General features: G+C 42.8%; 1 protein-coding gene and 1 long non-coding RNA gene across 2 annotated transcripts; one reads left to right on the top strand and one right to left on the bottom strand.

Moving 5' to 3' along the window:
• Window positions 1-2,185: 2,185 nt before the first annotated feature.
• LOC117496393 (NLR family CARD domain-containing protein 3-like) lies at window positions 2,186-17,189 on the bottom strand. Its single transcript, XM_034148041.1, is given in 8 exon segments — window positions 2,186-3,074; window positions 3,076-3,988; window positions 4,133-4,358; window positions 4,498-4,576; window positions 15,476-15,583; window positions 16,193-16,276; window positions 16,602-16,709; window positions 17,075-17,189. Coding segments are annotated over 8 exon segments (2,433 nt in total). The 5' UTR covers window positions 17,101-17,189.
• A 5,114-nt stretch (window positions 17,190-22,303) lies between these two features.
• LOC117496398 lies at window positions 22,304-23,370 on the top strand. The gene is made up of 3 exons (XR_004557281.1): window positions 22,304-22,450; window positions 22,986-23,096; window positions 23,187-23,370. It is a non-coding gene; the product is annotated as an uncharacterized LOC117496398 (long non-coding RNA).
• The last annotated feature ends 3,173 nt before the right edge of the window (window positions 23,371-26,543 follow it).

Genomic DNA, 26,543 nt, shown 5'->3' with positions numbered 1-26,543 from the left:
AAGGAAACCCTCCTTCACTTCATGAAACGGCTGCAGCATCAGGAGGCAGCGGGACACACACACACCTCTACACACACACACACCTCTACACACATCGAACTGCCCGATTACTCCCCCTTTTATTAGTTTTATGAAGGAGATGTCAGTCACCAAGGCGCATGATGTGTGTGTATGTGCTCTGCTGAGTGTTCGGTGTGTTTGTGTCTGTCCAACACCGGCATTTGTTTTCACACACACACACACACACACACACACACACACACACACACACACACACACACACACACACACACACACACACACACACACACACACACACACACACACACACACACACACACACACACACACACACACACACACACACACACACACACACACACACACACACACACACACACTATCCGTAAATCATACAAACAAAACCAAAACGTTGATTTATCTGTTTTCACGTTTTGGTTTAAAAACTGAATAACGTGGTTTTTTGGTTTTACGAAAAACCAAAAAACAACACCGGTTCTTTTTTAAACTTTGTTAATATGTTTTGGATGCATATTGTTCTAGTATTTGTTCAGGCTGTTACATACAATTAGCCTCTGTTGCTCCCAGCTGCTGGTGAGTAAATATTAAAATCAGTTAAAATTGACAACCGGTCCGCGATTTCTTTTTAATGTATCTGCCGGTCCTTGGCACAATAAAGGTTGGGAACCCCTGCACTAATGTACCCATGATTCAGACACTTATTCCTGGGTACATGTGTTATCTGTTCCCCCCTGGGTGTGTGCTAGAAGTGAAACCACACTTAAAACCTCCTGAATTAAAACAGTTCCCACGACTTTAAACACTAATGTACCCATGATTCAGACACTTATTCCTGGGTTAATATATCATCTTTTCCCCCTGGGTGTGTGTGGCACCATCTGGTGGAACATTTGTGAATTACACTAAAATCCAAAACTTTAATGTTTTTTATCTTAGCGAAATAATGGTTTAATGACCCCAATGTAATGATCATTTATGATTCTGCAGACGTTGTCTACACGTGTATCACAACGGCTTATTTTTAGAGTGATTTGGAAAACTTGGTTAGTAAGGTTTTTTGTTGTCAATATGAGATGCACTGTTTTCATGTCCCATGTACATGTCTGTACATATGGCCTCACGCACTACTAAGGTAGGGGTGTCAAACTCAATTTCATCGTGGGCCACATTCGCATAAAGGTTGCACTCAAAGGGCCGGTTGTAACTATATAAATATATTATATATATAAAATAATTCATTATATTACATTATTGTCTCTGAATTGGATTATTATCGGATAGGATAATAACTTAGTAATTAACTACGTCTGAAAGCAGAAGTCCAGGGCAAATAATTGCAAGTCTCTTCAGTGCGCATGTCACAAAACGAGATGCATTGTGGGACATGTAGTTTATGGGCAACCTGCTTCTGTAAAGTGGCATGTAACCGTATAATAAACGTATTATATTCTTTGCAAGCTCTTGCGGGGCCACATAAAATGAAGTCACGGGCCGGATTTGGCCCCCGGGCCTCGAGTTTGAGACCCCTGATCTAACGCTTCATTTGACCCTCACTCGTTAATGAGACCCTGAGATTATTGAAGTTCCTCGCTTGGGCCAAAACTCCCAGCCAACACGGATGGAGCAATCCACCTCGGCCTCAGACTAGGAGGTGCTCGGCTGAAACTACCCAAATGAGTGCTGTAGGTCTAACACTTGTGCCAAATCAACAACAATGAAGCTCTTTGTAGAGGCTTTAAAGAAGTCTGTGCTAATTATCATTTTGTGAATTGTGTCTTGTTTCACTACAATGATAATATCCATGATGGTGATCCCAAACCACAACAGCATTGCTGATGTTGGTATTGACTATTACTGCTGCCGAAGTCAATCTGTACTTTGCTCTGACCTGAGAGTCTTCAGTTCACAGTGTGGACTCTCCAGTCCAGCAGACAGCAGCTTCACTCCTGAATCCTGCAGGTCATTGTTACTCAGGTCCAGATCTCTCAGACTGGAGGACTGGGAGCTGAGGACTGAGGACAGAGCTGCACAGCTTCTCTCTGACAGGTTACAGCCACTCAGCCTGAAGAGACGATGAGGACAACAGTTATTCAGGAGACAGCAGTGTATTAATAACTGATTCACTAAATCAAATGATCTGTACTTACAGAGCTTTGTTGGAGGCTTTGACCACTGGCAGCAGCCTCAGAAGAGCCTCCTCTGAAGCAGAGTATTTCTTCAGGTCAAACTCGTCCAGATCTTCTCCTGATGACAGTAAGATGAAGACCAGAGCTGACCACTGAGCAGGAGACAGTTTCTCTGTGGAGAGACTTCCTGATCTCAGGGACTGCTGGATCTCCTCCACTAGAGAACGATCATTCAGTTCATTCAGACAGTGGAACAGGTTGATGCTTTTCTCTGCAGACAGATCCTCTTCTATCTTCTTCTTGATGTACTGGACTGTTTCCTGGTTGATCTCTGAGCCACTTCCTGTCTGTGTCAGCAGGCCTCGTAGGAGTTTCTGATTGGTCTGCAGTGAAAGACCCAGGAGGAAGCGAAGGAACAAGTCCAGGTGTCCATTTGGACTCTGTAAGGCCTGGTCCACAGCACTCTGGTAGAGATGTGTTAGTTTAGGTTCGACTTTACGCTTCTTGGAGGTTGTTGGTTCTTCTGCCAGCAGGTTGACTCCAGAGTTGATGAAGGTCAGATGGACATGAAGAGCAGCCAGAAACTCCTGAACGCTCAGATGGACGAAGCAGAACACCTTGTCCTTCTGGTACAGTCCTCTCTCCTCTCTAAAGACCTCTGTGAACACTCCTGAGTACACTGAGGCTGCTCTGATATCGATGCCACACTCTGTCAGGTCGGACTCATAGAAGATCAGGTTGCCTTTCTGCAGCTGCTCAAAAGCGAGTTTTCCCAGAGACTCCATCATCTTCCTGCTCTCTGGACTCCAGTGTGGATCTGTCTCAGCTCCTCCATCATACTTGATGTTCTTCACTTTGGACTGAACCACCAGGAAGTGGATGTACATCTCAGTCAGGGTCTTGGGCAGCTCTCCTCCCTCTCTCAGTTTTCAACACCTCCTCCAGAACTGTAGCAGAGATCCAGCAGAAGACTGGGATGTGGCACATGATGTGGAGGCTTCGTGAGGTCTTGATGTGGGAGATGATGGTGCCGGCCTGCTCCTGATCTGTGAACCTCTTCCTGAAGTAATCCTCCTTCTGTGGGTCAGTGAACCCTCGGACCTCTGTCACCATGTCCACACACTCAGGAGGGATCTGATTGGCTGCTGCAGGTCGTGTGGTTATCCAGAGGCGAGCAGAGGGAAGCAGCTTCCCCCTGATGAGGTTTGTCAGCAGCACATCCACTGAGGTGGACTCTGTGACGTCAGTCAGGATCTCAGTGTTGTGGAAGTCCAGAGGAAGTCGACACTCATCCAGACCGTCAAAGATGAACACAACCGGGAACTGATCAAACCTGCAGATTCCTGCGTCTCTGGTTTCAGAGAAGAAGTGATGAACAAGTTCCACCAAGCTGTACTTGTTCTCTCTCACCACATTCAGCTCTCTGAAGGTGAATGGAAATATGAACAGGATGTCCTGGTTGGCTTTGCCTTCAGCCCAGTCCAGAGTGAACTTCTGTGTTAAGACTGTTTTCCCAATGCCAGCCACTCCCTTTGTCATCACTGCTCTGATTGGTGCATCTCTTCCAGGTGAGGCTTTAAAGAAGTCTTCTTGTCTGATGGTTGTTTCTGGTCTGCCTGGTTTCCTGGAGGCTGTTTCAATCTGTCTGACCTCATGTTCAGCATTGACCTCTGCAGACCCCCCCTCTGTGATGTAGAGCTCTGTGTAGATCTGGTTCAGAAGGGTTGGGTTTCCTGCTTTAGCAATGCCCTCAAACACACACTGGAACCTCTCCTTCAGGGTGGATTTAAGTTTACGCTGACACACTCCAGCAAAGGTTTCTGAAAGAACACACAACAAAAGATCATCTGGTCCCACTGTAACTCTGGTTCTCTGAATAAAATATGGATATATGTTGGTCTCTAGAGACATCAGCAGATGAGACATTTATCCAGAGTGTTACATCTCTATAGAAACCCTCTTACTGCGGTGCAGACGGTCAGCCAGCTCCTCCTGCTTCATGCTCCTCAGGAAGTGCAGTGTGATGTTCACAAATGCCTCTCTTCTGCTCCTCTGCTCTTCATCCTCAGCCTCCAACACCTCCTCATCATCACTCTGACCCTCTAAGCCTTCTGGGTAATCTGAACTCAGAGCCTTCTGGATCTTCTTCAGCTCGCTCTTCACAAAGGTGACGATGTGGTCCTCCAGCAGCTGGAACATCACATGAACGACACAAACTATAAACCATGGATCCAAACATCAGATCCGGACAGACTGACTCTCTAAAAGTGCAGCATGGAGATGACTGTGAGCAGAAGAGAGGTCAAGTATCTGTAGTACATGTACTCACCGTAAATATGGAGTCCAGCTGTGTCTGATGCTGCTGGGCAGACGGACCACCGGGAACCTCCGAGCTCTCCTGGTCCCCTCTGTGGAGGAACCATGAAGCATTAGCTCACATTATTTATTATTATTCATTTATTTTGGGCGGTTTTGGCGCAGTGGGTTAGAGAGTTGATCATCAGATCAAGGGGCGCTGGTGAACACCAGTTCGAAACCCGCCTCCTTGGGCAAGACACTTCACCCTAATTTGCTCCTGTAGGTATTGTCCACAGTAATGACTCTTACATGTCTAATATGTGTATTGTGTAATCGTAAAGCGCTTTGAGCACCTGGAAAAGCCCTCTCATACAAATGTAATGCATTATTATTATGTCTGTCCACACAGAGACACACTCAGGGTGAAGGAGGACAGGGAGACAGGCTGGTGGTCCTGTGCGTCAGCGGGAACTTTGCACTTCAGGGATACAGTGGAGGAAATAATGATTTGATCCCTTAATGAACAGTCTGTAATTGTAATGGTAGGTTTGCTTTACTAATGAGAGACAGAATATCAAAAAGAATATCCAGAAATGTATATCATATAAGAGACATACATTCATTTGCATTTTCATTTTGTGAAATAAGTATTTGATCCCCTTGCAACCAACACTAATTCTGGCTCCCACAGACCGGTTACATAAGTCCTCTTCCTTTAAGAAGGTACTCATAATATCCACTTGTTACCTGTATAAAAGACACCTATCCATAGAATCAATCAATCAATCAATCAATCAATCAATCAATCAATCAATCAATCAATCAATCAATCAATCAGATTCCAACCTCTCCACCATGGGCAAGACTAAAGAGCTGTCTAAGGAACTCAGGGACAAGATTGTAGACCTGCACCAGGCTGGGATCGGCTACAAGACCATCAGAAAGCAGCTTGGTGAGAACGAGACAACTGTTGGTGCCATTATTCAGAAATAGAAGAAACACAAAATGAGTATCAATCGCCCTCGCTCTGGGGCTCCACACAAGATCTGGCCCTGTGGGGTATTGATGATCATGAGAGAATCCTGCAGCGCCCGCAAGGTCCCCCTGATCAAGAAGGCACATACATACATACATACAGGCCCGTCTGAAGTTTGACAAGATGAGGTATTTGAAGTGCACTTCAAAGGATCGAGTGGCTCCGTTTTGGAGATGATTGGACAACCTTTGGTTCTTTGACGTTTTTAGGACTGAAGCCTGACAAACAGCTCAAAAACTTGCTCTGATTTGCATGAAATCTGCGGCTATGTATTTGAAGTGTACTGTACACTTTAAAAACTGAAGAGCAGGATCTCGGGTATTTGAAACGTACATGACCGAGTCTCCATAATGCATTGAGACAGGGAGGTGACACTTGGACTGAGGAAATCATTTTTGGCTCACCATCAGACTCCCATAAAGTCCCCATTGTCATCCATACAGATGAAATCAAGCAGGGAGTTTCATACAAATACTTGGGTGTAATGATTGACCATCTGCTGTCATGGAAGGAGCACATTGAATATCTGTGCAAAAGGACAAAACTAAGAATGTATTTTCTCCAGAGAAAGCAGAGAAATTCTTCTGTTGTTCTTTACATCTGTGATCATGTCCATTCTACAGTACTGCAACACTACCTGGTACAAATGTTTGTCAGCAGCTTTAAAATCAAAACTGCTCCACCTGTTAAAGATCTGCTCAAAGATTGTTGGTCAACCCTGCCAGAGACTCTATGACTCAGCCTGTCATAACAACCTAGTGAGGCTGTCCAACATCACCTCTGACCCAAAGCATGTTCTGAACAGTGAATATGAACTGCTACCATCTAATCGGAGATACAGGGTCCCACGATTCAATAAGGTCAGACTGAAGCACTCCTTTGTGCATCAGTCAATCCTCTCAGTAAATACAGAGCTGATCCCAGATCAGATGCACGCTGAAGGCTCTTTGAGCATCTCTCACTGATTGTGCTGTTATGTTAAATGTTTGTTGTTTGTGTTTCATGTATTTGTGTCTGGATATTTGTCTATGTTGGTGTTGGACTGTTACGTGCCAGGCAGGCTGTACTTGTGTGATTCTCCTTCCCTCCTGCTTTTCTCTCTTCTCCCTGTCTTCTGCACAGCTAATCAGCAGCTGATCAGGACCTGCCTGTGCACCAGAGTCTGATGGCTGATTGGATCCTCTCACCCTCAGCTGGCCTATCAGCAGCCAGGGCCGACCATAAAGGAGGCACCCAGGAAGTCTTCTCTCTCTCTCACTCTGGGTTGATTGCTGATGGAGGAGCATGCAATTGACTGCCTTGTAACGACAATATTTCTCTTTGTTTTGTATGACCTATGTTGAAAGTGTGTGTGTTGAGAGGTGGAGGAGTTAGGTAAGTCTGGGGTACCCTGTACACTTCTCATCACGTAGTTAACTAATGTTAAGACACACTAGGTTAGCGGATTGTTGCCACCCCTGTATTCTGTTTTGTCCTATTCTGAGTAGTTTAGGTAGTGAGGGTTTTTGTTTGAGTTTTGGTTTCAAAGGATAGACGTAGAGATAGGCCTGCTTTTGTTATGCTTGTTTCTTTTGTTTGGCACAATCCTTCGACTCCTCCTCCTCCTCACACACAGAGTATTTCTGTAAGGTTCTGTTCAGTTTAAAAGGTTTACAAGAATAAACCTTTTGTCAAACCTTTACGCTGACTCTCATATTATTGGTTGTTGTGTGTTAATGTCTCCAGGTCCCCTAGACCTTAGTGGGGACGTAACACAAATGGGGGCTCGTCCGGGATCTTTATTTTCCTGAGCTAAAGATAACCAATAATATTGAAGTCATTGTGGCTGTTGTAAATTTGCTGAAAAAATGGGTTTTGACTTACAGGATTTTATTGAAAGTCCAAGTGTTGATAAGTTGTATTCCTGTCGCAAAGATGACATGTTATGTATTGCAGCTCACTTTAACATTTCAGTAGACAAGTATAGAGTAAAAAAAGAGCTACGAGATGAAATCCTGCAAAAACTAGAGGAGTTAAAGATTCTTGTAATCCCAGGCATGTCAACACAGACTACGGCTGATGTGTCTATTGATGATGATGGTGAACGTGTAGTTGGTGGTTCCTTTATAGAACAGAAGGGTCGTGCTGTATTAGCTACACCTAGAATTGACAAGGTTAAACCTGGAGCTCCTCCCGCAACGCTTCCTAGGTTTGAGGCTTTCTCTCCGGGTAGCTTTGGTGCAAGTAGTAGTGCCAAACTGAAGGTTCGTCTTGCCCGTCTTCAGCTGGAGGCCCAGGAGAAGGAAATGGTGCGTAGAGCGGACTATGATTTCAAACTGCAGATTCGCAAGTTAGAGATAGAAGCTGAAATCACGTTAAAGCGGCTTGAAGTTGATTCCCTGAGAATCTCTTCAGAGCAGAGATTTGAGAGGTCAATACCTTCGCATGCAGTCCATACCAGAAGTTTTGATGTTAGTAAAAATATTGCTTTGGTGCCAACTTTTAGAGAGTCGGAAGTTGACTCATATTTTTGTGCTTTTGAGAGAATTGCTACCGCACTAGTCTGGCCTAAAGACATGTGGCCAATCCTACTTCAGTGCAAATTAGTAGGAAAAGCTCAGGAAGTGGTATCTTCACTTTCTTTGGAAGAAAGCTTGCAGTACGAAGTGCTTAAAGAGTCAATCTTGCGTGCTTATGAGCTTGTGCCGGAGGCTTACAGACAAAAGTTCAGAAACCATAAAAAGTCTGCTACGCAGACATTTGTTGAGTTTGCACGGGAGAAGGGCATTCTCTTTGATAAATGGTGTGCAGCTAATGAAGTGAAGGATCATTTTGAGTCTCTTCGTCAGTTGCTTCTCTTGGAAGATTTTAAGAATTCTTTGCCTGAAAGGATGGTGATATTCTTGAATGAACAGAAGGTCAATTCACTGGCTAAGGCAGCTGTCTTAGCGGATGAATTTATGCTCACTCACAAGACTGTGTTTTCTTCTCCCTTGCGCCCAGATAACGCTTCAGTATCACAAACCGGAAGACCTGATCATGGCACCACAACTTTTGAAAGGTCTAGAGGACCACCGTCACCTCCACGGGGGCCCCGTGAGTGTAACTACTGCCATAAAACAGGACACCTTATTTCAGGGTGTCATTTCTTAAAGCGTAAACAGCAATTTTCGCAACGCTTTCAAACGCCAAAAGGCATGGGACTCATTAAAGGAGTGTCCCTAACAGACATAGGAATGTCCCAGGAAGATGATGTACCTGATCCCTGTTTCAAACCCTTTATTTCAAAGGGCTTTGTTTCTCTAACAGGGGATCCTAAAGACCAGCTGCCAGTACAGGTACTAAGGGACACAGGAGGTTCTCAGTCTATTATTAGAGAAGGCATCTTACCTTTAAACTCCAGATCATCATGTGGATCAAGTGCTGTTGTTCAAGGGGTAGGCATGACACTAGTTGCGGCTCCTTTGCACAATGTTTATATTCACTCATCGCTTGTCAAAGGATTCTTTAAAGTAGCTGTCCTCCCTGCCTTGCCCATCAAAGGTGTTGATTTCATCCTCAGTAATGACTTGGCTGGGGGAAAAGTTAATCCAGTACCTGAGGTCATTGATTCTCCTGATCTAAGCTTAGACACAGGGAAATCAGCTGAAGTACCTCCCGAAATCTTTCCTGCTTGTGTGGTTACAAGGGCCCAGTCAAAGAAATATGGAGAGGACTTGTCTGATTCTTTTCTTGCTACAGGGCAGTTTCTTGATGCCATGACTGTGTCGGACCGACTGCCAGAGGAGGCCCGGTCTGCTGGTGCTGGATCACCCAGTAACAGCTCAGGGCTTGTACAACTGCCTGCCACTCGGGAAGAATTCATGGCAGCACAGATAAGTGATGAAACACTTTCTAAATGTCTCTCTTCTGTTATCAGTCAGGAAGAGGCCAGCTCAAAGAAGATGGCCTACATTATGGAAGATGGCCTATTAATGCGTCGCTGGATTAGTGATGCCTGTGAGGAGTCAGACTCCTTTGCAATTTATCAGGTTGTCGTGCCAACAGCCTATCGTTCTCAGGTGATGTCCTTGGCTCATGATCATCCGTGGTCAGGTCACATGGGGGTGACAAAAACGTATGGGAGAGTTTTAAAACACTTCTTTTGGCCAGGACTCAAGTCTGATGTAGTTCTTTATTGTCGAACATGTCATGAGTGCCAAGTGGCTGGTAAACCGAATCAGGTGATTCACCCTGCTCCCCTCATTCCCATTCCGGTAATGGGAGAGCCATTTGAAAGGGTGATTGTGGATTGTGTGGGACCCTTGCCAAAAACTAAAACTGGAAACCAGTTTCTCTTAACTGTCATGTGTGCCTCCACTAGGTTTCCAGAAGCCATCCCACTACGGAAGATCACTGCCCCGGTCATCACCAAGGCACTTCTGAAATTTTTCTCCATGTTTGGTCTACCGAAGGTAGTTCAAACAGACCAAGGTACCAACTTCATGTCTAAAGTGTTTGCCCGGGTACTTGACACTTTAGGTATCAAGCATGTGACATCCAGCCCATATCATCCTGAAAGTCAGGGGGCATTAGAGAGGTTTCACCAGACTATGAAATGCATGTTAAGAAAACATTGCCACGAGTCTCAAAAAGATTGGGATGACGGTGTTCCTTTTGTGTTATTTGCTGCCCGTGAAGCTGTTCAGGAGTCTCTAGGTTGTAGTCCTGCTGAGCTAGTGTTTGGACATGAGGTCAGAGGTCCTTTAAGAGTTCTTAAAGAGCATTTGATCATGCCAACGAAAAAAGTTTGCAGTATTCCGGAGTATGTCGCCAAACTAAGGGATCGTCTACATCGTGCTTGCTCCTTGGCTAGAGAAGCTCTGACCTCTACTCAAGGGAAGATGAAGAAACGCTACGACCAGAAGGCGGTAGAGCGCTTGTTTCAGCCAGGTGACAAGGTGTTGGTTCTACTGCCTGTACCTGGTTCTGCTCTGTCTACTACATTTTCTGGTCCTTATGTTGTAGATAAGAAGCTCGGTGAAACAAATTACGTCATTCAAACACCTGACCGCAGACGTCCTACCAGAGTGTGTCATATCAACATGCTGAAGAAGTACTGCACCAGGGATGACCAAAGTGAATCTTCAAAAGCTCACCAGGTGGAGACAACCGTCTCTCCTATGGCTTCAGTTTCAAGGGTGAGCTCAAATGAGGATGAGGATGAGTTGGTGATGCGTAGTGCAACACCACAGGGGGCAAGACTAAGCAATACTGAGGTATTGGCTGATTTGCCCAATTACTTGTCTCATCTTCCTGATAACCAAGAAAGTGATATACAGAAACTGATATTCGACTTTGCATGTCTTTTTAATGACACTCCCTCACAAACTTCTGTCCTAGCTCATGATGTGGTCTTGACCAACCCTCGGCCCATCAAACAGCGTGCGTACAGGGTTAACCCAGTTAAGAGAGAGATTATGAAAAAGGAAGTTGAGTATCTACTTGAAAACGGATTTGCAAGGCCTAGTTCCAGTCCCTGGAGTTCCCCTTGTGTGCTAGACACAAAGTCAGATGGAAGTCCCAGATTCTGCACTGACTTTCGCAAGGTTAATGCTGTCACTGTCCCCGATGCACACCCGTTACCGCTCATTGATGACTGCATCGATGAAATTGGTCCTGCACAATTTGTCAGTAAGCTGGACATGTTAAAGGGATACTGGCAAGTTCCTTTAACACAGCGTGCTTCTGATATTTCAGCCTTTGTGACACCTGACAGTTTCCTTCAGTACACTGTGATGCCTTTCGGTATGTGTAACGCACCTGCCACCTTTCAGAGGCTTGTAAATCTTGTATTAGGACATGTTTCAAACTGTAAGGCATATCTGGACGACATTGTTGTCTATTCTAATGACTGGGCTAGCCACATGTCTACCTTAAGAGAAGTTTTTAAGTGCTTGTTGGCTGCATCCTTAACGTTAAACCTTGCCAAATGTGAGTTTGGAAAAGGTACCGTTCTCTACCTTGGTCAGCAGGTTGGTCGAGGGCTGGTGTGCCCTGCTGATGCAAAGATCAGGGCAATTGCCTCCATCCCAGAGCCATCCACCAGGAGGGAACTTCGCCGCTTCCTAGGAATGGCAGGGTACTATCGCCGTTTCTGCAAAAACTTCTCCTTGGTGGCGGCCCCACTCACTACGTTGACCAGTCCCTCAAAGTCTTTTGTTTGGTCCGGTGAGTGTCAGCAGTCATTTGAGAGCCTAAAAGGTATTCTGTGTTGCACTCCTGTTCTTTCTGCACCAGACTTTTCGAAGCCATTCAAGCTTGAAGTCGATGCCAGTGGAGTTGGGACAGGGGCTGTTCTTCTACAAGAAGATGCACAGGCCATCGATCACCCCGTGAGTTACTTCTCCCGAAAGTTTAATAAACATCAGTTGAAGTACTCTACTATTGAAAAGGAAGCTTTAGCTTTATTGTTTGCCTTGCAGCACTTTGAGGTGTATCTTGGCTCCAGTGAAAAACCTATTAAGGTATACACTGATCACAATCCCCTGGTTTTTCTTGCAAGGATGTACAACCACAATCAACGCCTTATGCGTTGGTCATTGATCGTTCCCACTAAGTTTTTAGGACTGAAGCCTGACAAACAGCTCAAAAACTTGCTCTGATTTGCATGAAATCTGCGGCTATGTATTTGAAGTGTACTGTACACTTTAAAAACTGAAGAGCAGGATCTCGGGTATTTGAAACGTACATGACCGTGTCTCCATAATGCATTGAGACAGGGAGGTGACACTTGGACTGAGGAAATCATTTTTGGCTCACCATCAGACTCCCATAAAGTCCCCATTGTCATCCATACAGATGAAATCAAGCAGGGAGTTTCATACAAATACTTGGGTGTAATGATTGACCATCTGCTGTCATGGAAGGAGCACATTGAATATCTGTGCAAAAGGACAAAACTAAGAATGTATTTTCTCCAGAGAAAGCAGAGAAATTCTTCTGTTGTTCTTTACATCTGTGATCATGTCCATTCTACAGTACTGCAACACTACCTGGTACAAATGTTTGTCAGCAGCTTTAAAATCAAAACTGCTCCACCTGTTAAAAATCTGCTCAAAGATTGTTGGTCAACCCTGCCAGAGACTCTATGACTCAGCCTGTCATAACAACCTAGTGAGGCTGTCCAACAACATCACCTCTGACCCAAAGCATGTTCTGAACAGTGAATATGAACTGCTACCATCTAATCGGAGATACAGGGTCCCACGATTCAATAAGGTCAGACTGAAGCACTCCTTTGTGCATCAGTCAATCCTCTCAGTAAATACAGAGCTGATCCCAGATCAGATGCACGCTGAAGGCTCTTTGAGCATCTCTCACTGATTGTGCTGTTATGTTAAATGTTTGTTGTTTGTGTTTCATGTATTTGTGTCTGGATATTTGTCGATGTTGGTGTTGGACATGGAGCTGTTGTGACGCAAGACACATTTCAGACTTGGTCTAATAAAGTAATATCGTATTGTATCGTATCGTATCGTAAAAGCTGCCTCAGTGATTTTGGTCCTGACCCTGGGGACGATGAGTAAACCTGCCCCGATGATCTGAGAGCTCGTTAAAGAGCAGCATATCAGACATGTATTCTGGTCCCAATCCATTGAGTGCTTTGTAAGTTAAAAGTAAGATTTTGAAGTGTGTTCTTTCTTTTATTGGAAGCCAGTGCAGAGCTTTGAGAGCTGGGGTGATGAGCTTAAATCTTCTGGTTTTGGTGAGGACTCTGGTGGCAGCGTTCTGGATGACTTGCAGCGGTCTGTAAAAACACTGTTGCAGTAATCAGGTCTGCTTCTATCATAACCGGACTCTTACTGTGAGTTACAGCTTACCTCTGATCAGCAGATGGAGGTCGTCTTTTAAAGGCGCTCTTGAAGGACAGACAGCTGGGAGAGTCTGGTCTCTGCTGCTGGACCCTGAAACAGAAACAGATGAATGTGCATGTGTGACATGTTTAAAAAGATCAACTAATAAGATCATACTTTATATACATGCAGGGGTTAACTAAAACCCTGATCCAACTCTTGATCCAGGATCCTCAGATCGATTGCTTTTGTCTCCACCCACATATCTGGAGACTCGCAGTGTTTCAGTTCTCGCTGAGGAAAAACTACTTTAACTCTCGGATGTTTTTGTCCCATTTATCAGATATGTTATGTTACCATAAATCTGGTTTTCATTATTCCTAACATCTCTCGAGTTTCTGGGACATTTTGAGTGAATAAGAGTTCAGTCTCTAATATTAGAGAAAAGTAAGAAGTCTTAGATAGATGCTGTGTAACGAGAAAGGGTTTGGACTCTACTCAAGAAGCTTTGCATGTTTCTCACCTGCTGTACTTTTGGTAATGCAATTGCCTAGAGTAAAGTTCTTCCTGAGGAAACACCGCTCTCACTCTCCTGATTATTTGTCCCATTTATCAGGCCGTAAAACATGCTGGAGAAAAACTGCTGAAAAACATGCTGGACACTTCATACCAGTTTTATTCTATCATAACCGGACTCTTACTGTGAGTTACAGCTTACCTCTGATCAGCAGATGGAGGTCGTCTTTTAAAGGCGCTCTTGAAGGACAGACAGCTGGGAGAGTCTGGTCTCTGCTGCTGGACCCTGAAACAGAAACAGATGAATGTGCATGTGTGACATGTTTAAAAAGATCAACAAATAAGATCATACTTTATATACATGCAGGGGTTAACTAAAACCCTGATCCAACTCTTCATCCAGGATCCTCAGATCGATTGCTTTTGTCTCCACCCACAAATCTGGAGACTCGCAGTGTTTCAGTTCTCGCTGAGGAAAAACTACTTTAACTCTCGGATGTTTTTGTCCCATTTATCAGATATGTTATGTTACCATAAATCTGGTTTTCATTATTCCTTAAACATTTTGAGTGAATAAGAGTTCAGTCTCTAATATTAGAGAAAAGTAAGAAGTGTTAGATAGATGCTGTCTAACGAGAAAGGGTTTGGACTCTACTGAAGAAGCTTTGCATGTTTCTCACCTGCTGTACTTTTGGTAATGCATTTGCCTAGAGTAAAGTTCTTCCTGAGGAAACACCGCTCTCACTCTCCTGATTATTTGTCCCATTTATCAGGCCGTAAAACATGCTGGAGAAAAACTGCTGAAAAACATGCTGGACAAGACTTTATACCAGTTTTATTCTATCATAACCGGACTCTAATGGCGCGTTTCCACTACAGCGCGGAGCACGGTTTAAGAGAGCTGTGACGTCAGCGGCCCGTCTTTGGTTGCGTTTCCACTTGGCCTAGTACCGGCCGGCGGGTCCTAATTCACAGTTTTCCTGGCCTCATAAAATCGTGGGTCCAGGGCCAGAGACAACGAGGCTGAGTCGGGCTGAGTATGCTAAACTAGAGAGAGCATCGCTGGCAAGGGGGCTACAACTACAACAAGATGGACATATTTGACCGTGATTTAATTGTAATACACGTTTCAAAATGATGAAGTAACAACATACTGATACCGGTTAGTAAAAACCATGAATTAATGCTTTGTCAAGTCTGCAGACAGACGGCAGGCGAAACACCTTTTAAAATGCGTGTTTTCTGAATGGAGATCGGCTAAGCTAACGCAGTATATGCTCCGACCGTCCACACTCACAACAACGGCCTATACAGACATAAATAAAGCAGCGACTGTATTCACCATGACACAGGCAGTCTGTGGTGTGTACTTGTTTAACTTTTGTCCAGTTTCTGAACAGATATGAGGAGCTGTGAGCTCTGAGTGCTAACAGCTAACGGCTGTGTTGTGTTTCTGGGGTTCTCATTGAAGATGACGTCACGGCTCCGCCTACACTGCGTTACTATAGTAACTACCCCAGTTCCTAAACTGTAATGGAAATGCGCCATAAAGTGAGCCAGTCCTAACGAGGCCTAGCCATACCGAGCAGGGCCGAGCGAGGCCGTGTAGTGGAAACGCGCCATTACTGTGAGTTACAGCTTACCTCTGATCAGCAGATGGAGGTCGTCCTTTAAAGTTTATGAAGTCGTCCATCGACCAGTCGCTCTTTAGGGACAGACAGCTGGGAGAGTCTGGTCTCTGCTGCTGGACCCTGAAACAGAAACAGATGAATGTGCATGTGTGACATGTTTAAAAAGATCAACTAATAAGATCATACTTTATATACATGCAGGGGTTAACTAAAACCCTGATCCAACTCTTCATCCAGGATCCTCAGATCGATTGCTTTTGTCTCCACCCACATATCTGGAGACTCGCAGTGTTTCAGTTCTCGCTGAGGAAAAACTACTTTAACTCTCGGATGTTTTTTCCCATTTATCAGATATGTTATGTTACCATAAATCTGGTTTTCATTATTCCTAACATCTCTCGAGTTTCTGGGACATTTTGAGTGAATAAGAGTTCAGTCTCTAATATTAGAGAAAAGTAAGAAGTGTTAGATAGATGCTGTCTAACGAGAAAGGGTTTGGACTCTACTGAAGAAGCTTTGCATGTTTCTCACCTGCTGTACTTTTGGTAATGCAATTGCCTAGAGTAAAGTTCTTCCTGAGGAAACACCAATCTCACTCTCCTGATTATTTGTCCCATTTATCAGGCCGTAAAACATGCTGGAGAAAAACTGCTGAAAAACATGCTGGACAAGACTTTATACCAGTTTTATTCTATCATAACCGGACTCTTACTGTGAGTTACAGCTTACCTCTGATCAGCAGATGGAGGTCGTCTTTTAAAGGCGCTCTTGAAGGACAGACAGCTGGGAGAGTCTGGTCTCTGCTGCTGGACCCTGAAACAGAAACAGATGAATGTGCATGTGTGACATGTTTAAAAAGATCAACTAATAAGATCATACTTTATATACATGCAGGGGTTAACTAAAACCCTGATCCAACTCTTCATCCAGGATCCTCAGATCGATTGCTTTTGTCTCCACCCACATATCTGGAGACTCGCAGTGTTTCAGTTCTCGCTGAGGAAAAACTACTTTAACTCTCAAATGTTTTTTTCCCATATATCAGATATGTTATGTTGTGTCAAGTCTTGGACCTTCTCAATATAACTATAATGACTGAATGTTATTGAATTACAGTTTCCAGATAGTTACAGCTTACCTCTGATCAGCAGATGGAGGTCGTCCTTTAAAGTCTATGAAGTCGTCCTTCGAGTTGTCGCTCTTTAGGGACAGACAGCTGGGAGAGTCTGGTCTCTGCTGCTGGACCCTGAAACAGAAGCAGATGCATAGATTGGCACGCTGGAGAAAATATGTTAAATCTAAAGTCACTATATTTAACAACGTAATAGTGTAAATCGCTCTGTATTGCAAAGGTGTGAAGAGACTGTAATGAAAATGTAAAACCTAAACCATCTCGACTTTCTGAGTTTCAGATAGTGGCGTTATTCTAAATGTGATATATGATTGTAATGTCACGTCAGGGTTTGGGCCGATGCCCAGGATGCTAACTGCAGATCACTTAACGCCCACTGACGTCAATAATAACCAGGATTTCCTGAAGGTTACACAGAGAAGCTTTAACACAGACAACAACTGACTTTATCTCACATGGATTTTAGGTTTTATTCTTACCCCCCATCAGCAGATTGAGGCTCCATTGAGCGGTCACTCTTTGACACAAACAGCAGGTCTCAGGTCCCGGTCCAGGTCCAGGTCCAGGTCCAGGTCCAGGTCTTTGTACTTCTTCTCCACTACACGTATTTAATACCTTTAGTTACTTCACAGATGTGGATGAATGATGTGAAATATAATCAAGTGTTAAATCAGACTTTAGTTCCACCTGGAGTAAATCCACAAGCTACCCTGCAGTATACAAAGTCATTCAAACTAGCTGCACCTTTACCAGCTTTGAGAACACTTTCATGATCAATCATTATAAAACATATCATATATATTATTCTGAAATGGACCAATCTGCACAATCACTACTTTTACGTTTTGCTATATTAACTAGATTCTGATGATAATACTTTTCTACTTGTACTTGAGTAACTTTTACATTTTTATGAATTTTGAGCTCTTTGTATCACTACTTCTGTTTCCAATATTTATAAATGTTACCTTTTATTATTAACATAGTTCAGTGGCGAACCGTGTCTATCACTGGACCTTCTGTAGACCACCCCCCCCCCCCCCCCCCCCCCCAATGTGAAAAACAATAAAACTGAAGAAGAAAATGCATGAACCTCACGAGACTCACTCCTCAGTTTATTCTGTGTTCTGTTTCAATGAATGCATCATTTATTTACAAATATGTGATATATCTGAACAACAAAGTGGTCAAAAATCATTTTATTCATTTATTGGAAATTTAATGTATTTGGGTCTACAACAGATGATACACATGTTTATGTCAGTAAATGTGTACTAACAGAGGCGGGGGTGTTTGTGAAAATAACGGGGACAGAGCTGCTGTCAGACGATCAGCTGTGCGGCGTCATCACAAACGGACGTCGCTTCACGTGACTCTCCGGAGGAAAGGACGTCCCATTGCTCTTAAAGCTCCCATGTCATGCTTTTCCGGTTATTACCCGTCCCCTTGTGTGTTATGAAGGATTTTATGCATGTAAACGGTGTGCAGAGTCAAAACCCTCAAAGTACACCCTGTAGGGAGTAAAACTCTAACACAGAAAATACCTCCCCAAAACGCCTCGTTGGAGATACGTCACTGCCCATTTGAGTCTTCCATTTAGTTCCGGGTACGGCATGATGTCATGCCGTACCCGGAACGAAATGGACCAATCCCGAAGAGCTATGGCCACACCCAGCGGCGCTGGCCGCACCCTCTGCCAGCCTAACATTTACTGTTGGAAGCTCTGGTTCAGTTCACAATCGATCCAGTCATGCCACTGCCAAGGACCTGTTTCCTGAAATGTGAGGAGAAATCTGAGCTGTTTGTCCTACCGACGGAAGAACCACGACGAAGTCAGTGGTTTAAATTTCTTTTTAACACTGTTCCTTCAGAGGTTCGAAGAACGTTACTGTGTGCGCGGCATTTCACAGACGAAAGCTTCCAAAACATTGCCCAGTTTGAGGCCGGATATGCACAGCATTTGAAACTGAAGGACGATGCTATTCCTAGTTTGTTTGGACCGTTTGGAGCAGGGGAAGATTCGGGTACACAACCTGTAAGTTTGCATTGTTATTTGTGTATTTATCGAACAAGGTATCTACCACGACTGTTTAAATGTGTAAACTGTGTCGGACTGCTAAGCCAGTGCTAACTGTGCTAACTAAGTTGCTAGCGTTTCCATATCAACTCTAATATCAGCAGATGGCCTTACATACATGTATCTCATAGCAGGAGAATGTCTGCATTCACACACGAAATACTCATAGACAGTATACTCCAGGTGATTTACCGTACGGTCATCGCGAAACGTAATTACATTATAGCTGGCGTTCCGAGCGTGTATGCTACCGAGCTAAACAACAAGGCTACTAAGAGCTAGACATGAGTTTGCTCGGAAAAACATTTTTTTTATGCCAGCTACAATGAATGTAGCAGACTACCCATATAAGATTGCAATTGTAAACATGTGCTTGATAGCCTAATATGAACCACTATCTGTTGTTCATAGTATAGTATAGCATATTGAACAACTGAACAACTAGCAAATGTAGATTAGCATTGTAATCCAGCTGGCAAGCTGACGAACATCAAACAACTACGTTTATTTCACACTTCCAGCAGAGACAACGGGGAAATCCCCTCTCTTTGCCCGCTCACAGACCCCCAAAGGACGGTACATTACAGTTGGCTGTCCTCCGACGCTGATAGCATGTATAGCTAACGAGGCTAGCCTAAGGCCAGCTGCTGCGAAGGCTCGGTGCCCTCGGGTTTTGAGCCTGGTCTTGGGCACTACCAGCAGCAGCTGGTCAGCAGACCTTAAAGCTCTGGCTGGGGTGTAGCGCTGGAGGAGTTCGGCTATATAGGCCGGAGCCAGCCCATTTAGTGCTTTAAAAACAAATAAAAGGATTTTAAAATCAATTCTGAACCGAACTGGAAGCCAGTGCAGTGAGGCCAGAATAGGGGTGATGTGGTCACGCTTTTTGTGGCCAGTCAGCAAACGTGCAGCTGCGTTTTGGACTAGCTGCAGGCGTTTAATTGAGGCCTGGTCCATACCCACATACGGAGCGTTGCAATAGTCCAGTCTCGAGGTTACAAAGGCGTTAATAACCCTTTCTAAGTCATTAAAAGATAAATACGACTTGGTTTTGGCCAATAGTTTTATTTTAAAAAAGCAGGATTTGACTACAGTGCTGACCTGCTTGTCGAATTTAAAAGTGCTAGTGAAGGTCACTCCAAGGTTCATGACCGAGGGGAGGATGTTTTTTTTTGAGAGAGCCCAGAATATCAACCGGAGAGGCTGGAGGTTGCGGTCCAAAAAAGATGACCTCAGTCTTGCTCTCGTTGAGGTTGAGAAAGTCTTTGCTCAGCCAGGATTTTATCTCTGTTAAGCAGTCCATCAACTGCTGTAGTGAGTGTTTGACATGTTCCATACACACACACACACACACACACACACACACACACACACACACACACACACACACACACACACACACACACACACACACACACACACACACACACACACACACACACACACACACACACACACACACACACAGAAGCAGCCGCGGCGTTATGGGTGGGCCTACTGGGCCTAGGCCCACCCACTCTGTCACTGGGCCCACCCATTCATTGATCAAAAATGATTGGGCGAGAATATAGTTTCCAACATTTTTATTTTTGATTATCAAAACTAACGATTACATAATAAAATAAGAGCAAACATGTGTTTCCCTTTAAAAAAACTTAGAAAATTAAAAGCAACATGAATGAATGTAATCAGGCAACGTAAAATGTGAATTTGGACCGAACTCATAGTGGAAGCGCAGGAGCAAACACATCGTAGAACATCTTGCGGGCGCGCGCAGATGGAGGACAGTGGACTGGACAGTTAGTGCTAGATCGTATACCTCCTGGGTTTTATGCGGCGGAAGTGACGTAATAGTGGTCGTGGATGAGACGGCAACTTTTGTTGCGCTCGCGCTCCAACAGACAAGCCTGCCAAGGATGCCAACGTGCAACAAACAGGATGCTTTCACATAAAATCTTTCAAACACTGAAGGATTTCGAGGAAGCGTTAGCAGACGTTGAAGAAACAACGATCACAAAGTATATTGTGTACAAAAAGGAACAGGTTTTCGGGGAAAATAGTAAGTTTGTAAAGTTAGATCGGAAATTGAAGAAACAACGATGACCTACATTTTTTTTTTTTTTCAACACAATTGCCTTGTGTTGAAAGGTGCTATATAAATAAACTTGCCTTGCCTTGCCTTGCCTTACATTGTGTCAGTAATCAAATATTAAGTAGGCCCTATATAGGCCTAAGTATATAAGTATAATAATTAGGGCTGTCAAGTTAATGCCACTAATTATTTTAACGCGATTAACGCATGTGTATTTTTTGTCCTCGGCCGCCGTAGTTTCAGAGCGCATCGAGTGTAAAATACCATCGACAAGCTGATTCTGACAGCCCCGCTCCTGCCACCCGCTTGTGGCAGACCACACTACCACGCTCACTGGCAGGCCCGGACTGGCCATCGGGAGGACCGGGAAGGAGTGTGTATGTGTGGCGCGACTCGCGCGAGCGAGGCACACCTTACGTGTTGTTGTTAGCATCTGGTGCTAGCTAGCTACGCTGACGGATATAAGGAGCTGTTTCAATGACATTTCGCCGACAACTGCGCCGAGCACTTGACTTTATGCAGGTAGCCAGACAGTGGGACATTGTACGAAAAGTCAGCACACTCAGCACGGATAGTGCGCGCAACATGATTGCGTCCAGGCAGCTCCCATTCGAGCATATATGCCTTGAGCTGCACATAGCTCCATCGATCCATCACAGTGTCTCCACACACACACACACACGCACACACACACACACACACACACACACACACACACACACACACACACACACACACACACACACACACACACACACACACACACACAGTATGAGAGAGGTTCCAGGTTGAATTGAGGCGAATATTTGTAATGTTCAGGTTGTTGTGTTTAATATTCATGAGAATATTTGTCATTGTTCAAATGATAATAAACAAACATATAAAGCATATTTGTCCACTCATATGTTGATAAGAGTATTAAAAACTTGAAAGATATCCCTCTAAGGTACATTTAGAACAGATAAAAAATGTGCGATTAATTTGCGATTAATCGCGATTAACTATGGACAATCATGCGATTAATCGCGATTAAATATTTTAATCGACTGACAGCCCTAATAATAATATATAAGTATAAGTATATAAGTATAAGTATTACATATATAAGACGGGGCACAGAACGGCTCGGTTCGAGCCGTGAATTTATTCATCTTTTAAACGGCATCATTTAAGTTGCGCTGACAGAGGTCCACAGTTTCCCCGCAGCGAGGCTCCCCCACCCTCCTGTTGACAGTTCACGAGCGTTCACACCACTAAAATGTTTATTTTGGTGTTCTGTGTTTTAATGCCTACAACAACTGAATTATTGGTTGGTAGTTTCAGCTTTCTACATAACCCATAGATTGATAAAAGCGGAAAAGACGTGAAACTTTACTGTACATTCAGCAACAGGTTGAATTATCAGGCGTAAAGTTACTTAAGACATTTTCAAATTCCGTGTCTTTCCAAATCTAAACTGACCAGTGTTAATACATCTTTTATGGATAAAATGTGTATTTTTGTCACAAATGTTTCAATACAGACATGCAGCCTTCACCAGGGAAAAAGATATACTGGCAGTTGAAATGTGTACCATATGATGGGGTGCCATTCCAACTCGTGGGCACCAAGATATATGGATGCCACCAGGGAAAGGACAGGTGTACTCGGCAAAAGGAGAAGTACCATGCACAAAAAGAGAAACAAGCGGTATATTTATGAATTTACATGCATTAACAACTTAAAATAATTGGTAAAGGAAAATTAAACAACTATTCGTAATATGACATGCATTATGTGGCATTCTATGACACATAACACTCTGACACATAACAACATAGGAATCAGCATTATGTAAATACATAAGTCGTTTAAACTTTAGAGGAATAGGAAACGAAATTCAATGGCCTCTTCTGAGACAAAATAAAGGGGGATATCCTTCCTTTGTTCACCTACAGAACCCAACCAGCTCACGGTCATGACCTGGCACCAAATTCTTCCTATACTGGTTACTTATTTTAACAGGGGATGGTATATGTGCAAAATAAATAGACACAAACAGTACAGATGCAGGGGTAATGACATAATGTCCCACTATAGTTTTATTAGCAGGACCTACAAATATTTTAAAGAAGACAAAAGAAAGGACCATAGCAAAAATTATGTTCTCCACGTTATGGAGAGGAGACCATGAAAATGTCTACATGTATTAATATTGTATTTCTATACACCTTTTTTCTCTTAGCTTGAAGACCATGTCTTCAATGCAAGACGCCATCTCGTACAAAATATGAAGAAGATGGATTGCCCTGCCCAGATAACTGTCAGTCAGGTCATGAAATGTCCTGGTTTCAAGGTACAGCACAAGCACAGCACAAGTGCGTTCAATGCTATAATTGCTCTCGTGTCATGATCCCAATTGCAATGTCATTTCTATATTCCCCAGATTGCAGAGAACAGTAAAGCAAAGAGGAGGGAGCTCTCAGCAGCACTAAAGGCTGTAGTTGCAGCTGATCCTTCAACAGTTGAAGTAGTCATGGAATACCACACATGCTTCACCCCAGAAAGTGACCATCAAAACCATCCAACTGTTGGAGAGGTAACCATGCCAAATCTATTCCTTTAGCTGCTGTAAGAAACATGATGCGAGGTACAATTTGTGCTGTTGTTATAGCAGAATGTTTATTACAGTGTATTTCTGGTATATTCATTAATGTCACATGGTATTAAGCAACAGTATAGTGGACTGTGTGGTGTTCATTTGGTTTGCTGGAAGGAGATCCATCTATAGGCAACCAGCTGAAACTCTTCACCAGCAGTTGTATACATTGGCATGTGTGGTAGCTGCTAAATAAGGTCATGAAATCTGGGATCATGTAGAACTCAGAGGATGCAACATGTATGACTGTATAAGGTTGGAACATGTCCAAGTTTAGGAGAACTGACAATGTGTGTGCGTTGAGGGAACATGTTCGTGTGTCATTTAGAAAAGTATATCTAGCCCTGTGTTTCTTGTATTCGTTGGGAGACAGTTCCGCGATTGGCTGCTGTGGCAGCAGGTGATGTACTCCCCATTATTGTTTGTTTGTTGCAACAACTAAATAATAATTACTGATCAGCTATATCTGTGTTTGTGTTTTATTGATTCCTCTCTGTTTCATTCTTTCCTGTTGTGTGAGTGCTGGATCGCCACAACATTTTGGAGGTTCTACCGAGATTGCCCATGCTGGAGGTTGCTGTGTTCCTTCTCTGGGGGTCTCAACTCCCTTGGCCAGGCAGCCCTGAGACGGCTGGGGTAAAATCTCAAGGAATTGAGAAACCAGACTTGAGACTTCCACAGAGGAAATACTGACTCACAGTAAGCAAAACGTATTTGGAATTAAATGACTTTTGAAGTTGTATTGGTTAAGAGGAAAAAACAGAGGAGTGGATTTAAGGCATAGGTATAGCTGAAATCTGTTTGATGGTTGTTTGTTTTGTTTGTTAGTCTTGTTTTATGTGTATACTGGAGAGATCACTGTATTCTGCTCGTAGTCTGCCTGAGAAGCTAAGGGTTTGATTGAGGGAATATGATCTTTGCTAGCCGTAAGGACATGTTATGCTGGAGGAATCACTGTATTTGCTCGTAGTCTTGAATTCTGCCTGAGAAGATCCTAATGATTTGTCTTAAGGTTCAGAGATTTATTGGCTGAGGAATACAAATTTGCTTTGCGAGTCAAGTGCACAAAAACAGGGTGGAGGGTCATGCCTGTTCCGGTCCGTTCGGTAATTAAGAGATTAATAAGTCCGATCTGAGTCGAGGGAGTTAAAAATATAAAAAGCTCTGCTCGCGACTCTGTGAATTCACTGAATACAAAAGTGGAGGAAACCATGTTTTGTCAGGCCGTAATGAGTTAGAGACTCAGTTTAAAGCGCTAAATGTTTTTGGTATACCATAGTTTGTTGTTTTAATTTCTTATTGGTCAAAGAAGCCCCCTTCTCCTGAAAAGGCTGAGAGCTCCAGCCGGGGTGTGTCTGTATTTGTCTGTGAAAGTATCTTCCCCCCTTCTCCCCATTCTGTAAAAGAGGAGATGCTCTAATTGTCGGCTGTGAGAGCAGGCAGCCCGGAGTGTGTCTGCTTGTCTTTTCTCTGATGCCTGAAAGAAGGCTGCGGAGTGTTGAGTTTAAAAACAAAAAGAAGTAGAAGATCAATGAGTGATCTGAAGTTGGAGTGAATACATTGAAAATTAATAGATCAATATGTGATTTGATGTAGTAGATATATTGAAATAAATAAGAAACAATAATTTGTTGTTTTTAGCATAGTAGAATATAGTTACGTCACATTGTGGTTTTTATGAGAAGTTTTGAGAACTGATTGTTACCATTGCATTGCATTGTGAATTTAATGGTATTTGTCATTAACTGAGAATTGTACTTAATTATATTTCAAAGGAAAAAATTATATTATATACAGTAACATTAAGGGAAAGTAAAAAGAGATTTACTGAGTATATGAAGTAGCTATATTGAAATAAAAAGATTTAGTTTTTATTTTCACCTAGAATTAAGATGTGTTGAAGAGTTTACAGAGAGTCAAAGTTATATAAAGTTAACTACTATTCTGGAAAATGTTCCTATGGTTTACTGTTTTATGAGTAACATAAAATAAAATATAAATATATATTACTAGATATAAGAAAAACATGCTTATCTAGGTTAACAGAAAGTTGCTATTAACCAGTTTCAGCTGCAACTATCCTATCTTTGTTCTAAAGAGAACATACGTTGAATTTACAATTAATATTAAGAAAGTTCACAATGTATACCACTAAAGACCGTTTTGGATTAATAGGGCGTGTTTGTCATAAACATTCATGCTTAGATGGAATAAAGTGTTGAGATGTTCTCAAGAGTGGGAGTTTTCACAATGCCTTTTTTGTTTTTATTGAAACAATTAAGTGATAAGGAAAGAAAACTGTTCCGTGATGATTTTTTTAGGTTTCAGCTTTAGTAATGAAGATTACATTTTGTGAGGAAACTTTTCCACCAAGAATTTCTTTAAGTGTTCCAAAAATATATTCATTAACTGTAATCAGATTACTTGGGTTTTCAAATATAGCGCGGATTGAATACAGTTACTTGATGTTTTGTATTCTGTTACAACCTAACCATGCTTGTAACAGAACTTAGATAAACAATTAGAAAATGAATAGAATAAGCAAGAAGATAAAAGAAGAATCTATAGTGGTTAAGGAGGGTTTCCTTGTTTTGGTCATCTGACTTAGAACTGAAGTAAAGGAGAATAGTGTTTTATGAGAACTGTCATTCCTCATGGTTTTTAAAGATAAATCATCAGTTTTATGGACTTTGATGTTGAAATGGATCATGGTGGAGAATGAAGACCTTTTTGGTTTCAAATTTAAGAAGATTTGAAAGATGATGTTTATTTTATTTTCCTGAATATAATTTAAAAGCAGGACGTCAACTAGACAAAAAAGATTTTACAATGTAGTTTTACTACTTTTGATGAAGTAAAGAATCTGGGTAAACTACCACCGTTAGTTCGTTTTAACATTCACATGTTTCAGCATTCCTGACCATATGTGACCCGCTCTATCGAAATCAGTCGGATGTCGCAACGGCTCATTTCAAAATAAACGTGGATTTGCGGAAAAAACTATTTTTTCGGGGTTCGGGTGTTTTGTTTGATTTTAAATAAACAAAGTCTTGGCTTTCAGAATATGAAACTTTTATTTCCAAAATCACACGATAAATACATTTGTGAAGCTTGTAAAGGGAAGATGACAGGCACCTCTCAATC

This window comes from Trematomus bernacchii, unplaced genomic scaffold (genome assembly GCF_902827165.1).
Source record: "Trematomus bernacchii unplaced genomic scaffold, fTreBer1.1, whole genome shotgun sequence".
Classification (NCBI taxonomy): domain Eukaryota; kingdom Metazoa; phylum Chordata; class Actinopteri; order Perciformes; family Nototheniidae; genus Trematomus; species Trematomus bernacchii.
The sequence above is the reverse complement of the archived record's forward strand: the minus strand, read 5'-3'. Positions and strand labels throughout refer to the sequence as shown.